Source organism: Elephantulus edwardii, unplaced genomic scaffold (genome assembly GCF_000299155.1).
Source record: "Elephantulus edwardii isolate Elephantulus edwardi_28Jun2011 unplaced genomic scaffold, EleEdw1.0 scaffold00044, whole genome shotgun sequence".
NCBI classification, from domain to species: Eukaryota; Metazoa; Chordata; class Mammalia; order Macroscelidea; family Macroscelididae; genus Elephantulus; species Elephantulus edwardii.
Window position 1 is genome coordinate 1,383,362 of NW_006399794.1, and position 18,817 is coordinate 1,402,178.

Here is an 18,817-nt window from a genome sequence, read left to right on the forward strand (position 1 = left end):
GCTTCAGGTCCTCCTCAGTTTCAGCAAGCAGGGTTGTGTCATCTGCATAACGCAGATTGTTGATGAATCTTCCACCAATCCTGACACTGCACTTCTCCTCATAGAGCCCAGCCTCCCCGATAACCTGTTCTGCATACAGGTTGAAAACGTATGGAGACAGGACGCATCCCTGGCATACACCGTCCCCAATTTTAAACCATGCAGTGTTCCCTTGCTCTCTTCTGATGACTGCCTCTTGGTCTAAGTATAGGTTTCGCATTAGCATGATCAAGTGTTCTGGGATTCCTATTCTTCTCAGAGTCAACCACAGTTTGTTATGATCCACACAGTCAGATGCCTTTGCATAATCAATGAAACAAAGATAGACATTCCTCTGGTATTTGCTGCTTTCAGCTAAGATCCATCTAACATTAGCTACTATATCCCTAGTACCACGACCCATTCTAAACCCAGCCTTGACTTCTGGCAGCTCTCTGATGATGTGCTGTTTCAGTCATTTTTGGATAATCTTCAGTAGAATCTTGCTTGCATGTGAAATCAATGATATTGTTCTATAGTTTCCACACTCTGTGGGGTCACCCTTCTTTGGAATGGGAACAAATAAAGATCTCTTCCAGTCACTTAGCCAAGTGGTTGTTCTCCAGATTTCTTGGCACAACTTGGTAAGCACATGCAGGGCAGCATGTGTTAGCTGAAATATGTCAACTGGTATACCATCTATTTTTTGCTAATTCCTTCAAAGCAGCCTAAACTTCTTCCTTCATCACCATGGGCTCTTGCTTATATATTGTTTCATTAAATTCTTCTGTGTCTGCCAATTCCTTTGGATACAGTGACTCAGTATATTCTTTCCATCTTCTTTTAATACTTCCCAGATCAGAAAGTATATACCAATGTAGGCATATACCAAAATAGGCCTATACAAATAGCAAGTATGATATACAATACAATATATATGGATGACAGTATAAAACACAAGGTAAATGAAGGATTGTATAAAACGCAAGGTAAATGAACGATTGTTTAAAATACAGTATACATGCATGAAACACAATGTATATGAATGAATGCACATAAACCAATAAAATTTTTAAGAATTGAGAGGAGTGTAAGCAATATCCCCCAAAACTTATGTAGAGATTACTGAATTTGAACATAAACCTTTACTGAAAACACAATGAAACATTATTTAACAAAAAGCAAAACAAAACCAACACTGTTGGCTATCTTGCTTATCTCCACTTTTTGACATTTTAAAAAGAAAATACTCATTTGTGGATCTGTTCAATTCCTACTACCCGTTTTATTTTTAAAGTAGTCAATACTCAAAATTTGAGAGACCCACTCAAATATCCCTAATAGTTAAAATAGCAATTTTCCTCAATGCAGGCCAAAATTTAATGACTCTTTTCCCCCAAGACTCCTAGTTTTTCATTTCTCCCCTTTTATTAGGCTAATCTCAACTAGCTCCACGAAGCTTTTATGTTGCTGAAATTTTATTCTACTATGAAATTGTTATTCATGTGTTCCATAATTCTGCAAATTGTTCATTAGCTTAACTTGTTACAAGCCATTAGACAGGACTTTAGAACATTCAAAATACCCACTGCCATCAAGTCGATTCAGACTTGGACTGGCCCTGGAGCACAGAGTAGCACACCCAGAGGGGTTTAAGGCTGTAAATCGTCACAGAATCAGATGGTGTCATCTTTCTCCTGCACAGCAGCTGGTGGGTTCAAACTGCCAACCTCTTAATTAGTAGTTGAATTCTTTAATCACTATTCCAGCAGGAATCCAGACTTTGAAATAGGATGCCGTATAGAAAACATCTTCAGGTAGGTTATTTTGTGAATTTTCTCTTGATTTTTAAGATAGCATACAAATATGTTTTTGGAGAGATTATTTTTAGAAAATAAGGAAACTATTTTCAAAAAGTGTTTAGTATCAAGGCAGAATTGAAGAAACTCAATTATTATAAATGGTGGGAGAACTCAAATGCTCTAACACAGTGCCATGTATACCATATCGTATTAATATGGTACCCACCTTTCAAATAATAACACACATAAAACATGCTGACTGGTATGAGTAGTTCCTGTGATTTTTTTTAAATTTAATTTTTTTAAATTAATGATTTTTAATGCAACATATATTTTTTACAGCATATTCTTTCCATTTATTTTTTCCCCCATTCATTCATTCATTGTTGCACATTTTCCACCCTGCCCCCACTTCCTCCTCGTTCGTTTTTCTCTTGGAAAAGAAAAAAAAAATCTTTCATTGTTACACAATTCCCTGCAAGTCCACAGTCCACTTTACTATGAATTTCATTTTTCTGTAATCTTGTCATGAAAATTATACCCAATTCTATATTCCTTTCAAATAGTTCTCTCCCTCATCTGTTTCAATGCAGTATACATTATTTATTCCCTCTTTTCTTAGGTTCTCCCCAACTCCGATGTCAGTTGCATTTTACAAGAGTGGCACTGTGTAGTCCTTCTGTGACAGATATTTCACTCAGCATAATGTACTCCAGGGTCACCATTTTGTATAATATTTCATGAGTTCTTTGTTTTTCAGTGCAGCATAATATTCCATTGTGTGAATATACCACAGCTTCTCTACCCATTATTCTGTTGATGGGCACTTGGGTTGTTTCCTGATGTGAACAAAGCCACAATAAACATGGGTGTGCATATACCTGCTTGGGTGGCAGTTTTGGTTTCTCTAGGGTATATTTCCAGTAGTGGAATTGCTGGCTCAAAGGGTATTTCTATTTCCAACTTTTTGAGAAAGCACCATACTGCCTTCCAGAGTGGATGCGCCATTTTACACTTCCACCAACAGTGAATAAAGGGTTCCAGTTTCTCTGCAACCTCGCCAGCATTTGATGTTTGCTACTCTGTTGAATTTTGCTATTCTTACTGGGGTAAGATGATATCTCTTGGTTGTTTTGAGTAGTTCCTGTTATTAAAGACACTTAAAAAATTTCCAAATATATTGTTATTAGGTGTTATTGGGCTCCAACTCCAAACAACCCCATGTACAACAAAACAACACCCTCCCAACTTCATAATGTCTTTTGTGCTCATGCCAACTGCTGCGACACCTTGTCAACCCATTTTGCGGAGGGCTGTCCTTTCTTTCTCTGACCCTCTATTTTCCCAAGCATGATCCCCTTCTCCAGAGACTGGCCCCTGCTAATAATATGCCTGAATTATGTGAGATGAATGCTCACCATCCAAATACATGGGGGAGACTTTTTCCAAAGGATTCAGTCTATTAATAATTTGTTTTATGGATACAACTGAATTATAGAAGTGTTCAATATGAATTTGAAAAGAGTGAGACTATTATAGATTTGGTGTATATCATTATACATGCAGATAGTTAGAGTTGATTAATTATGCAAAATAACACTCATTATCCTTTTTCATAAAATGAAATAACTTTATTTGTGAAATAAAATAGAGAAAATTCCAGAACAAAAAAATATTTACATACTCTCAGAATGTTATTGTTAGGTGTCAACAAGTAGAGTATGACTCATAGTGATCCTATGAAAAACAGATCTGAATCCTGTCCATCCTGTGACAGTCTCATCATCTGACTGACACACTGGCACCTATTGCTGTAGTAATTGTGTCAATCTGTCTGGTTGAGGTTCTTCCTTTTTTTTTCTGATCTCTCCAAGCAATAGCCTCTCCTAGCAACTCAAAGTTTGTAAGATGAAACTTTGTCATCTTTGCCTCCATAAAGCACACTGGTTGCACGTTATCCAAGACATATCTGTTTGTTCTTTTGGCCGTCCATGGGATGTTCAGTGTTCTTCTCCAACACCACAGCTCAAAGGCATCAATTCTTCTTCTGTAATCCTTATTTACTATCTAGCTCTCACATGCATAACAAGTGACCGAAAAGATCATGGCCTGAACCAGATGCTACTTAGTCTTCAAACTGACATCATTGCTCCTTAACAATTTGGAGCGGTATCTGACAATGGACTTGCCCAGAGCAATAGGTCTCCTGATTGCTGGTTCCAAAGGCATTGAATATGAATGAAATACACATTGTAAGATGAAATTATTGACCATCTTTTCTCCATCCAGCATGTTTGTTGGTTATTTGTCCAGTGGTGAGGATTTTTTCTTCTTGATATTAAGATGCAATCCATTTTGAAGACTGTAGTTTTTGATCTTCTACAGCAAGTGTTTCAAGTCTTTCTCATTTTCAGCAAGATTGTTTTATCTACATAACACAGATTGTTGATGAGTCTCTTCCAATCCTGATACCACCTTCTTCTTCATAGAGTTCACTTTCTCGAATGATTTGCTCTATGTACAGATTAAATAGATATGGAAAAAGGCTACAACCCTCTGACACATACCTTTCCTGATTTTAAATTATGCAGTGTTTTCCTGCTCCCTTCAGACAACAGTTCGTGTTCTAGGTATAGGTTTCATATGGGCATAAGTAAGTGTTCTTGGATTCCCGTTCTTCTTAAGGTTAGCCATAATTTGTTGTGTCTTCCCCCAAATAAATTAATTACAAAGAGAAACACAGTCGCTTTATAAATGATAATCACAGCAGCTACTGTCTTAACCAGGTAGTGAAGGTTAACCTCATCATTGGTACTTAGGATAATATCATTGCACTCCCTAATGCCATGCACTGAGAAGGGCAGAGCTGCTCTATGGTGTTTTTCCTTTTAAATCATAACCTCAGTATAACAATGAGAAAACATCAGATGAATGGGAATTGAGACTTTCTTTGCCCCGAATAACTGCCCAGTACTCAGGATAGATCAGGGCTCAGAGCTATTGTACATAGGATCACTACAAGTTGCAGTTGACTGGATGGCACATAACAACAACAACAACTCTTACTGCACTGGAGAACTCTACTGCAAAGGACCTCTTTTAAGTACCAACGTGAGAGGATGCCACTTTGAATACTAAGGTTTGTCTGACTCGAGTCATGATATTTTCAAGCACCTCATATGCATATGATTTTTTTAACTGTGGTGCTGGTAAAAGTTAACATTATCTTGGACTGCCAAAAGAACAAACATCTGTCTTGGCAGAAGTACAACCAGAAATGCTCCTTGAAGTGAAGACACCAAGACTTCATCTCATATACTTTGAGCAAGTTATTGGGTGTGGGGGTGGTGCTGTCAATCCCTGGAGGACAACATGCTTAGAAAAGTAGAAGGTAGGTGGGGGAAAGAAAAAGAAAAAAAAAGAGGAAGCTCTCCAGCAAGATGGACTGAAAACGTGGCTGCAACAGTGGGCCTGCTCACAGCAGCAACTCTGAGGATGGGGCCAGATCGGGCAGGGTTTTAATCTGTTGTACTAGAGTCACAGGGAACTGGAGCCAACACAATGGCACCTAACAACAACATCAACAACAACAGCCCGTTGAGACTGAGATCACATTGCTGTTGGGTTGATTCTGGTGACCTAGTGGTAAGAAACTGTGCTGCAATCCCAAAGGCCCATGGTTCAAATCCAGCAGCTGAGCACACAGCTCAGTGGAGTACCTCAGGAGAAGGATGGGCAGTCTCTGAAAACCTGCTGGAAGGTTGGTTCTGACCCGATGGAACACAACGACATTCAAGAGAGTAGAATTGACTCACTGGATTTCTGAGGTTGTAAACTTTACAGAAGCATCTTTCTCTCAGAGAGACTGGCAGGTTCAAAGTGTCAACTTTTTGGTTAGCAGCCAAGAGCTTTAATATTGTACCCTCAGGGCTCATAGTACCCTTTAATCAAAAGGAAAGAGAAAAACACCAAGCCACCCCAAATTCACTGTTGTTAAGGCAATTCTGATTCATAGCAACCCTCCATTGGGTTTCCCACGCTGTACATTTTAATGGGAGGGCGCTGCCCATCTTTTTCCTATACAACAATTGGTGGATTTGAACTGCTAACCTTTGGTTAGTTGTCCGACATATTATGCACTATTAGATTGGAGGAGACTGGTGATTACTGAACAAATAGTGCAATTTACCTAAGGACTGGACTGCAGTGTACTTCTTAGTTTTGGTACTTGTACTATGGTTAAATAAGATACAGAGCAAGTCTACCAGGTGAGGTGAGTGAAAGGTACAGAAGAACATTCTGTATTATCTTTGCCACTTTAACATAAGTCTAGTTCATAATTAAAACTTTTAAAAAAAATCACAAATGGCCTATGAGTTTAAGTGCTGAAACAATTAGTGAACTATAAAGAAACATCCATGAAGGGACGGTCTTCAGAGTGCCATCAAAACAGGAAATGGCATTGCTCAGAGAAGAGCATTTTGGAGCCAGAGAAGCCAAGGAAAGAGGATGGGGCATGAGCTCAGGTGGCGGCAGTGTGTCTGGAGAACAGTGAAAGCTACCGCTAACACAGCACCTAGACTACTGAGTTCTTGTCTAAGTGCATGACATCCACCACATCATGTGGAAATGAGACAGACTTCACTCACACAGGAGTACAGGCACGCCTGGTCTCAGTGTGCTTTGTAGGTACTGCAGTTTTTTTACAAACTGAAGTTTTGTCGCAACTCTGTATTGGCAGCTCTCTATTTGGCAACCCCATTTTTCAAACAGCATGTGCCCATTTTGTGTCTCTGTGTCACATTTTGATCTCCAAATACATCAAACTTTTTTCTAATTTCATTACATAGTTAATATATTATAGTATAAACATAGCTTTTATATGCACTGGGAAGCCCCGCAAAATGCATGTGACTCACTTTATTATGCTATTTGCTTTATTGCTGTGGTCTAGAACTGAACCCACTCCATCTTTGAAGTCTGCTTGTATATACTGGTGACTAACAGAACGTGGTGGATGAGGCAGAAGGAAGAATCCATGATGAATGCTAGGTTTTTAACTTGAGCAACTAGCTATGAAGCAGCAGTGCCAAGCACCAAGGTGAGAGACAGTGGGGCTAGAGGAGAAGGGGGAGAGGAGAAGCCCCTTTTGGGGCAGATTAGTTTCACTGTGTCTGTGGGACAGCTAGATGGTTTGTTTGAAAGGGAGTTGAAAAAATAATCTCAAACTTTCAAAGAGAAGGCTGCTCCAGAGGCAAAGATGATTGATTAATAAGTGACAGAATTATAGAAAGCGGATGAAATTATCCAAGAAAAGCATATTAAAGAAAAGAAGAGAGGCCAAGATGTAATACTAAGAAGGTCTAATCACGTAGGAAAGAAGATGACCGTACTGGACACTTGGGAATCTTGGATGAGAAGGAAGGAAGGTAGGTAAATAGCTAAAAAGAAAGTCAAGGTCCAAGAGGTCACCCCAAACTCAAACTCCAGACTGACTCCTCCCTGAAATTCCTGACATAAACCCACATGCTATTATTTGGTGCTGTCTGACTCACGGGACCCCCTGTATGTAGAGCAGATCAACAGGTCTGTTCTAAGGTGCATCTAAGTGGGTCTGAACTGCCAAATTTTCAGACAAGCAGTCTGAGTTACTCAGAGATTCCTAAAAGCACATCATAGAGGTCCATATACATCAGATCCATATGTTGTTATGTGCCATCGAGTTGCCTGCAACCATAGCAACCCTATGTACAACAGCCCTAAACTTTGCCCTGTCCTGTGCCAATCTCACCATCTCCGACACAGCTACCCCCATTAGCTCAGTCACTGAATCAGTCCACCTCATTGAGGGTCTTCTTCTCCTGTGCTGTCCCTCCACCCTACTAAGCATGATGTCCTTCTCCAAGGACTGGTCCCTCTTTGCAACGTGTCCTAAGTATGCCAGACAAAGCTTCAGAATCCTTGCCTCCAAGGAGCAGCCCGGCTTCACCCTCTCCAGGACAAATCTGTTTGTTTTCCTAGCAGTCCATGGTATATTCAACACTCTTATCCAGCACCATAGCTCGAAGGCATCAATTCTCCTTCTATCCTCCCTAGTCACTGTCCAGCTCTCTGATGCATAGCAAGTGATTGCAAAGACCATAGTATGTATCAGGTGCACCTTAGTTTCCAGACTGACATCTTTGCACGAAGTGAAGTACCTTAGAGAGGTCCCTAACAGCAGACTTTCCTACCACAATACGTTTTTTAATTTCATGGCTGCTGAGGCCAAGAGTGTTGACTGTGGAGCCAACCAAACCAAAACTGTGAACAATCTCAATCTCTTCACCATCCATTTATGATGCTGCCAATTGGCCCAGTGGTGAGAATCTTTGTTTTCTTGATATTGAGTCTCAATCCATACTGAAGTCCCTAACCTTCCACAGCAAGTGCTTCAGGTCCTCCTCAGTTTCAGCAAGCAGGGTTGTGTCATCTGCATAACGCAGATTGTTGATGAATCTTCCAATCCTGATGCCATATTTCTCCTCATAGAGCCCAGCCTCCCGGATAACCTGCTCTACATAAAGATTGAAAAGGTATGGAGACAGGATACAGCCCTAGTGCATGCCCTTCCCAATTTTAAGCCATGCAGTGTTTCTTTGCTCTGTTCTGACGACTGCCTCCTGGTCCAAGTATAGGTTTCACATCAGCACTATCAAGTGTTCTGGGATTCCCATTCTTCTGAGAGTTAGCCACAGTTTGTTACAATCCATACAGTCAAATGTCTTTGTGTAATTAATGAAACAAAGATAGACATTCTTCTGGTACTCCTTGCTTTCAGCTAAAATCCATCTAACATTAGCTACAAGAGCCCTAATACCACGAGCCCTTCTTAACCCAGCCTGGACTTCTGGCAGTTCTCTGTTGACGTGCTGTTCCAGTCGTTTCTGGATAATCTTCAGCAGAATCTTGCTTGCATGAGATATTAATGATATTGTTCGATAATTTCCACACTCTGTTGGATCACCTTTCTTTGGAATGGGAACAAATATAGATCTCTTCCAGTCAGTTGGCCAAGTGTGGCACACATATAAATATCTATAGACTTGCATGTGTTTTTATGCTTCTCTGTACATAAACAACAAAATGTGGTTTTATTTTCCCCCCTACTTGCAAAGACACATATGCTTGTAGATCCACAAATGCTATGGGAGATTTTTCAGGAAAAGTAATATTCAAACACATTTTCTTCCTTCCTTCCTTCCTTCCTTCCTTCCTTCCTTCCTTCCTTCCTTCCTTCCTTCCTTCCTTCCTTCCTTCCTTCCTTCCTTCCTTCCTTCCTTCCCTCCCTCCCTCCCTCCCTCCCTCCCTCTCTCTCTCTTTCTTTCTTCAGTGCACTATAAATACGAGCCACCCTTGGGTCTATTGCCTGACAATATCTATCTTTCTGGTTTTTCTCCTTTTAAAAAAGAGCTTGTTGCTCCCCTCACCCTCGTCCCCCAGCTCTTGCTTTTCCCCATCCTTGTATATTTTCAGATATTAATTCTGTGTGTAAAGTAAACTATTTCAATGAAATGTGAAGGATCTGGAGTCAGAAAAATCAAAAGGGCCCAACTCGCTCAGCATTTCTTACGCTCAAGGAACTGAAGAACAAATTCAAACCTCAAGTTGCTACACTTAAGGATGCTTTGGGCAGAATATTAAATGATCCAGGAAGTATAAAAAGAAGATGGAAAGAGTATAGAGTCACTGTACCAAAAGGAATTGGCAAACACAGAAGAATTTAATGAAACAACATATGAGCAAGAGCCTATGGTGATGAAGGAAGAATCAAGCTGCTTTGAAGGAATTGGGAAAAAGTAAGGCCCCAGGAATTGATATATTAAATTGGTATACCAATTGACATATGTCAACTAACAGATGCTGCCCTAGATATGAACACCAAGCTGTGTCAAGAAATCTGGAGGACAAGCACTTGGCCAACTAACTAGACAAGATCTATATTTGTTCCCATTCCAAAGAAAGGTGATCCCACAGAGTGTGGAACTTATCGAACGATGTCATTGATATCACATGCAAGCAAGATTCTGCTGAAGATTATCCAAAAACAATGAACAGCCCATCAACAGAACTACCAGAAGTGCAGGCTGAGTTTAGACGGGGTCATGGTACTAGGGATACTGTAGCTAATGTTAGATGGATCTTGGCTGAAAGCAGAGACTACCAGAGGAATGTCTATCTGTGTTTCATTGATTATGCAAAAGTGTTTGACTGTGTGGATCAAAACAAATGGTGGCTAATTTGGAGAAGAATGGGAATCCCAGAACACTTGATTGTGCTAATGTGAAACCTATACTTGGACGTGGGGGCAGTCGTCACAATGAGCAAGGAAATACTGCATGGTTCAAAATTGGGAAGGATATGCATCAGCGATGTATTCTATCTCCATACCTTTTCAACATTTATGCAGAACAGATTATCCGGGAGGCTGGGCTCTATGTGGAGAAATGTGGCATCAGGATTAGAGGAAGATTCATCAACAATCTGCGTTATGCAGATGACACAACCCTGCTTGCTGAATCTGAGGAGGACCTGAAGTGCTTGCTGCAGAAGGTCAAGAACTTCAGCTTTCAATGTAGATTGAGGCTCATTATCAAGAAGACAAAGATTCTCACCACTCGACCAATTGGCAGCATTAGGATGAGACTGAGATGAGATTGTGAAGAGATTGAGATTGTTAACAGCTTTAGTTTGCTTGGCTCCACAGTCAACACTCTTGGCACCAGCAGCCATGAAATTAAAAGATGTATTGTGGTGGGAAAATCTGATGTTAGGGACCTCTCCAAAGTACTGAAGAGCAATGGTGTCACTCTGGAGATTAAGGTGTGCCTGATACAGGCCATTGTGTTTGCAATCACTTGTATGTGTCAGAGAGCTGGACAATGACTAGGGAGGATAGAAGGAGAACTGATGCTTTTGAGCTGTGGTGTGAGAACAGCACTGAATATAACTTGGACTGGTAAGAAAATGAAGAAGTTCATCCTGGAGAGGGTTGAACCAGGCTGCTACTTGGAGGCAAGGATTCTGAAGCCTTGTCTGACATACTTTGTACATGTTGCAATGAGGGACCAGTCCTTGGAGAAGGATGTCATGCTTGGAAGGGTAGAGGGACAGCACAGGAGAGGAAGACCCTCAATGAGATGGGTTGATTCAGTGACTGGGGTAAGGGGGTTAGGTGTGCCGGAGATGGTGAGATTGGTACAGGACAGGGCAGAGTTTAGGGCTGTTGTACATAGGCTTACTATGAGTCGCAGGTGACTCGAAGGCACATAACAACACAACAATAACAACAAATTTCTCCTTAGCTTTCTATATTAGTGCTCTTAAAATTGTCCTTTTGTATGTGATTAGGTATTATTGTCATGACAGGAGTCCAAAACGAAGGTTGCATAGTGGAGTGGATCTGGGGGGAGGGATTGTAAAACAAAGGGGGAACTTTTACTTTTCAAAGAGAAGACTATACTGGGGGGGAGGGGTGGGCAGGGAGAAAAGTGAAACAATGAATGAATAGAAATCCAAAGTCTCTAAATTTTCATTAAATTAAAAGAAAAAAGAGAAAAAAAAAAGTCCTTTTGTAACTGACCTATGTCACACAGCATAATTTGTTCTAGTCTCATCCAAAATCCTTGTTCATTTTTTAGTGATTTATAATACTTCTTTGTGTGATTGTACTGCAGTTTCTTTAGCCACTGTATCCACTAACTTTAACCAAGCAGATGGACATTTGGATTGTTTTTCTTTGCTGTTATAAGTTATGCTGCAATAAATGGGGGTGTGAGTATGTCAGTTTGTGTCTTGCTCTTACTCTTTTGGATATATCTACCTAGTGGCAAAAAGCTGCGCTGTAACCCTGAAGGCACGCAGTTTGAGGCCACTAGCTGCTCCCTGAGTGAAGGATGGGCCATCTCCTCCTGTGTGATTAACCGCCTCTGAAAATCCACTGGAGGGTCAGCTATGGGTCATTTCTGACCTGACAGTATACAACAACAACAATATACCTAGTGGTGCTACAGCTCTGGCGGCCTCATGGTTAAGAAGCTGTGCTGCAGTCTCAAAGACACATGGTTGGTTATCTACCAGCTACTCTGTGGATGGGCAAGAATGGACAGTCTTCTCTTGTGCCATTTACTACCTCTGAAAACCTGCTGAAGGGTCAGTTATGGGTCATTTCTGACTCCACGGCACACAATAGTGGGACTGTAGAATTACCACCTTTCTAAGGAACCACTAATCTGCTTTCCATAGTTGCTGTACGATTTTACGTTTTTACCAGCAGGGTCTGAAAGTTCCAATCTCTCTATACCCTAGCCTGCATCTGTTGTTCAATATCTTATTAAATATTGCTATTTTCACTGAAGTGAAACGATATCTTGTTGTTTTGATTTGCATCTTTCTAATAACATTAATCCTGAGCATTTCTTCATGTGTTTGTTGGACATGTGGATGTCTTATTTGGTGAAGCACTCATTCATGTCCTCTGCCCGTTTTATAAATGGGTAGTTTGTCTTTTTCCTTGTTTTTTTAACTTCTAGAGATGAATCCCTTGTCATACGTCCTGTACACATGTATATTTAAGTAGGCTTTGTGATAAAGAGGGCTCTATGGTGGCCTAGTGGATGAGGAGCTGTGTTGCCAACCCAAATGCAGGCTGTCTGAATTTACTGGCTGCTCTACGGGAGAAAGATGGGCAATCTCCTCCCCTGTGATTCTACATAGGTTCTGAAAACTAAGGTTCTGAAAACTCGATGGAAAGACAGCAATGAGTTGGTTCTGATTCTACAGCAATGGGAATGACTGAGTGAGTTATGTTACGGAGATGTTTTCGGTTTATAGACAAATTGAGGAGAGTAGAGAAATTTCTCAGATATTTTCTAGCCTATGTACATGATTTCTCTCATCAACAGCTAATACTCAGGTGATACATTTATGAAATTGAAGAAGTAATAATGATACAGCATTACTAGCTAAAGCACTCAGGGTACTTTAGGGCTCATTCTTTGTATTGTGTACCAATTTTTTAGCTGTAAACTGGTTCTCTCCACTATAGTATTCTGTCTTTAAGTTTTAAATAGATATACCCTGCCTTTTGGTCTAATTTTTTTTAAAAAGGGACATTTACATCTATCTGTAGTGAATCATGTTTTCAGCATAAAAAACTTGGATGTAGAATAATCTCTGATAAGTTTTGATGACACTCGACTCAGAGTCCCTTGGATGTGACAGTGGATTTTGTCCTAATGGAGGGTTTTGCAACCCCTCTTGGAAGCAAGATTATTCTACAGCCACTTTTGCCTTGAAAGCTTTGTATATAATATTTTGAGCCTGTTTTAGATCCTAACTAGAAGTGTGCTGGAGGAGTTAAAGCTGTTGTCACTGGGAGAGATGGTCAGTGAGTCCCAGAGCCTCTCCACACCCTCATGTGCTACAGAGCTTTAAATTCTTCTCTGTGTATAGGTCTGAGCTGACCAGCCATTAAAGGTTAACACTCATTAATATTGATATTGAGCACCAAATCAGTTTAGCTTGCTGGAAATTACTAGAATTTATATTCGTCATTCATTCATTTGATACACATTGATTAAGTGCTAGAAGGCCTGTGCAAGGCAGCATGCTAATTCTGGGGAAACATGGATAACTCAGATGTGGTTCCTGTTCTTAAGAAGCCCACAGACACATAAGTAGCAATAGATAATGTGTGAAGCGGAATAATAGAGGAATGAATGTATATAGTACTGAAAACATGACAGCCTATGTAGATATGAACTAGATAGTGATGTATTGTGAAGAATATAAGAGGATACATATTTGATTGATGCTAGAGATTGGGAAGAGAGCTCCAGTGGCCTAGAGGACAGGAAGCTACAATGCCAACCCAAAGGAAGGCAGTTCAAATCCATCAGATGCCCCTAGGGAGAAAGATGGGCAATATTCTCTTGTGTAATTTATAGCCTCTGAAAACCCAGTGGAAGGTGAGCAATGAATTGGTTCTGACTTGAAGGCAGAACACTTCCTGACACACAAAAACCCACTGCAGTAGCCACCATGGCAAAAGATGTATTCACGAAAGAGTTGTAAGCAAGGAGAAAAGGCATTTTGATGACACAAAATATTTTGGGACAAGGGTTGTTGTTGTTGTTGTAGTTGTTATGTACCATCGAGTTGCTTGCGACTCATAGCGACCCTATGTACAAGAGCCCTAAACGCCATTCTATCCTGTGCCAAGCTCACTGTCTCAAACAAACTCATTCCCACCACTCCATTCACAGAATCGATCCATCACGTTGAGGGTCTTCCTCTCTTATGCCATCCCTTCACTCTTCTAAACATGACATCCCTCTCCAAGGACCAGTCCCTCCTTGCAACATGCCCAAAGTATGTCAGACGAAGCTTCAGAATCCTTGATTCCAGGGAACATTCTGGCTTCACCCTCTCCAGGACAAACCTGTTTGTTCTCTTAGCAGCAGTCCATGGTATATTCAACACTCTTTTCCAGCACCACAGCTCAAAGGCATCAATTCTCTTTCTATCATTCCTATTCACTGTCCAACTCTCCGATGCATAACACGTAATTGCAAAGACTGTAGCCTGGATAAGGCGCACCTTAGTCTCCAGCCTGATGTCATTGTTCTTCAGTGCTCTTGAGAGGTCCCTCACAGCTGACTTTCCCAATGCAATTCATCCCCTGATTTCCTGGCTGCTGTTACCAACAGTGTTGACTTTGGAACCAAGTAAACTAAAATTGTTAACTATCTAAATTTCTTCACCATTGATACTGATGCTGCCAATTTGCCCAGTGGTGAGAATCTTTGTTTTCTTGATGTTGAGCTTCAATCCATATTGGAGACTGCAGTCCTTGACCTACTGCAGCAAGCACTTCACGTCCTCCTCAGTTTCAACTAGCAAGGTTGTGATATCTGCATAACGCAGGTTGTTGACGATTCTTCCACTAAACCTGATGCCACATTCCTCCTCGTACAGCCCAGCGTCTTGGATGATCTGTTCTGCATACAGATTGAAAAGGTATGGAGACAAAATACATCTCTGACGGACACCTTTTTTGATTTTGAACCATCCAGTGTCTCCCTGCACTGTTCTGATGACTGCCTCTTGGTCCAAGTATAGGTTTCACATTAGCACAATCAAATGTTCTGGGATTCCCATTCTTTTCAGAGTCAGCCATAGCTTGTTGTGATCCACACAGTCAAAAGCCTTTGCATAGTCAATGAAGGACTGATAGACATTCTTCTGGTATTCTCTGCTTTCTGCCAAGATCCATCTAACATTAGCTATAATATCCCTAGTACCATGACCTCTTCTAAATCTAGCCTGCACATCTGGTAGTTCTCTGTTGACATATTGCTCCAAACGTTTTTGGATAATTTTCAGCAGAATGTTGCTTGCATGTGATATCAATGATATTGTTCGATAATTTCCACACTCTGTTGGGTCACTTTTCTTTGGAATGGGAACAAATACCGATCTCTTCCAGTCAGTTGACCAGCTTGCTGTTCTCCAGATTTCTTGGCACAACTTAGTGAGCACATCCAGGGCAGCGTCTGTTTGTTGAAATAAATCAATTGGTATGCTCTCAACTCCTGGAGCCTTGTTTTTTGCCAATTCCTTCAGAGCAGCTTGAACTTCCTCCTTCATTACCATAGGCTCTTGCACATATGTTATTTCATGAAATTCCTCTGTGTCAGCCAATTCCTTCTGAGTACACAGTGACTCTGTGTACTCCTTCCATCTTCTCTTGATACTTCCTGGATTGTTCAACATTCTACCCAAACTATCTTTAAGTATTGTCACCCATGGCTTGAATTTGTTTTTCAACTCCTTCAGCTTAAGAAATGCTGAGTCTGGCCCTTTTGATTTTCTGACTCCAGCTCTCTGCACATTTCATTATAGTATCTTGCTTTGTCATCCTGAGCTGCCTTTTGAAATTTTCTGTTCAGATCTTTGATTTCTTTATTTCTTCCTTTAGCTTCAGCTTTTTGGAGCTCTAATGCAATACTCAGAGCCTCATCTGACAAGGGTGGCAAAGGAAAAGGGCTGGGGGTTCCACCAACTTAAAGGAAAGAAAAAACTTTCAGGAAATAGATGAACTCGGTCTGAGGTACATTCATATAAAGGTACCTGGTGGGAAGCTGAAAACTCAGAGGTGAGGTTTGGCCCAGAGATAAAAATGGGGAGCAGTGAGAGAGAACCTGCCTCCATTCAAGCCGATTTATCCTTTCAGTACCAAGATTATAACCAAATCGTCCTTCTCCACCCACTGGCCCTTTGTTTCCTAGTGAACAGTAGTGAACCAGCACAAGGATGCATATTCCCTTTCACAGATGCAACACATCTAGAGTCAGACACACACAATCCCTAATATTACAGAGGAACACACTCGCAGACACTTGTAACCAACGTAGAAGGGGGTATGTAGAGGTCCACAGACACCCCCCCCAATACATCCTAGAGGAACCCAATCATCCATACAGGTCCACGGATCACAAAAGCACACACACACATATACATGGGTTTGTAGATCCTAGAGGCACTGAGACACATGTGCAGGTCCATAGATCACAAAAGTACACACAAATACATACATGACCATAGAGCTTAGAGGTGCATACACACTGCAGTTCACAGATCACAGAGGCACGCGAGTACACACACACACACAGAGGTCCACAGATCACAGAGGTCCACACACATATACACACACTCTGATAATCTGCCCTTGCTGAAGAGAGCAACACCATCCACCACTATCCCCTTGCAGAAGCCATTCATTTAAAGCATATTTCAAATGGACAGCTAGGCTCCACGGATCTGTCATCTGCACGCTATCCACTCATACTCTATTGTAAGGGACTGCTGTGAACGGAGAACGGCTCCTTTTAACTCGGAGTAAGTGATCCTCCACCTGTAGATCAAAGACTTCCAGTGCAACATTCACCCTCCTCCTACCAAACAGCTTCTGCAGCACTTGTCCATCATATAAATCTTCAGCCAGGTCTTTCACGATGATTCTCTCTCCAACCAGCACATCATTAATCCAGTCAATTAACACCTACAGAGGAAGAATCAGAGAAAAGTCATAGGGCATTTTCTTAGTGATCACTTTTCTTATGCTGGACAGTAAAAATCTAAATGCATTTCAAAAGCAGCAGACCTATTCACGTAACCTAGTGTGTGGGCAGGGAGCTGAGTCTGGATGACTTGGACTTTATTTATTTATTACTGGTAGCACCAGTGTCCTTGCTAACGTCCTCCAACCTCTTACCCTCTACCCTAATGGCAGGCACATTCACAGTTGTTGGTGGTGTGGCTTAGTACCAGGCAAGGGTACACGCTCTGCAGTTATAGAAATCAGCATTGGTAGAACAGATCTACCCAATTCACTACAAACCCCAGGGCAAGCTATTTCTCTGCTCTCAGCCTTTGATGGTCCACGTCAGAAACTGAAGGGAAAACTACTTCTCACCTTAGCTGGTGAAAAAGAATTCCCGATGGCCAGGACCGAACACTCAACAAAAGGCAGATTTCATTTAAAAAAATAAAACACTCATTATCACCCTTGAACCTTACTGTGACTGGTGAGGTGGTTACTACCATCGTCATCCTCATGCGGAGAAACAAAGTGCAGAAAAAAAGAGATTTCTTCCAAATCACAGCTTCCACTGTAGGCAGAGACCGGGACTGAACCAGTCCATTTCACTCTAGGTACATGCTCTCCTCACTGGCTCTCAGTGGGGGCCAACTCTCTTCTCGTCCAGCCTTTCTGATATTTTCGGGTGCCCCGAGTCACTTCTAACTCCATCACCCCATATGCCCTCAAACAACAGTAACCACCTCATATTCCAGAATACAACTGCCCCATAATGTTTTCTTGGTTGTAATCTTCAAAGAATCACATTGCTAAGTCTTTCTTCTACAGAGATGCTGGGTGGGTTTAAACCACTAATCTTACAGTTAACAGCCAAGTGCTTAAGCATTATGCCACCAGAGTTCCTTTCTCTATCCCTGACGTTATCTGCAAGCCCATTGGGCACTGTGCTATCTCAATTAATCCACGCAACAACACAGCAGCAGGTATTATTAGTTCTAATTTTCAGGTGAGAAAATAGAAGCTTTCCTTTTTCTGTTTTCCTCTTTTTTAGAATTCATTAAGGTATTATTTACATACAATAAAATAAACCAACTTAAATATACAATTTGATGAGCTCTTTCACCCGAAAGTGTTTCCTTGGGCCCCTCTGTAATGATTCCCTCCTCTGGTAACTTGCCTTGTCTACAGTTTGATACAAATGGACTCACATGGTCTCTAGTCTTTTGTGCTTAGCTTCTTTCATGTTGCCGTCACAGCACAGGCAGTAAGCATGCTGGGCTTCCACTCTGGCTGGGCTGCCAGCAGCCTGAGGCTTCAAGGCACTTTGTTCTGCTGTTCAAAAGGCTAGATCATGGTAATAACTGAGAAACCTACTATACACCAGGCACTGCCTCCAATCCCATACTCTTACTACAGCCTGTGTCTCTAAGAACTTTTCAGGACAGAAGAGCCTCTGATTAAACAGTTACAACATATAAGACTCAAGTCTAGGAGTGGGAGGTTCATGGCTGTAGATGAGTAAAGGAGAGACCCCACAGAGGCGGTGAGAGGACAGGAGGGAGCGAGAATGAGGCAGGACTTCCTGGAACATTTTGACGAAGATCTTAAAGGAAAACAAAGAGTTGACATGGACTTCAAAAGGTCAAAGTAATTTAGTCCTGGAACATCTTAACTTCTCCTGGAAGCCAGGTGGTAGGTAGCTTGTGCTTGGATGCCGTGCCCTTGGACAGCATCTGGTGTCCGGGCACAAGAGCAAGGGCAACATCTCCAATCTTCCACTTCCTCAATGGACCATGTCAAAGCCAGAACCATTCAGAGCAACTCTCTGCTCCTTAACCCAGCATGCGAGTGCTGC

General features: G+C 41.4%; 1 protein-coding gene across 1 annotated transcript in view; it reads right to left on the bottom strand.

The window, feature by feature from the left end:
• PARVA (parvin, alpha) overlaps window positions 1-18,817 on the bottom strand; it is a 213,068-nt gene that overhangs the window by 47,913 nt on the left and 146,338 nt on the right. Inside the window, 1 exon segment of the mRNA XM_006885407.1 lies at window positions 16,821-16,923. Within this exon segment, the coding sequence (XP_006885469.1) occupies window positions 16,821-16,923 (103 nt within the window).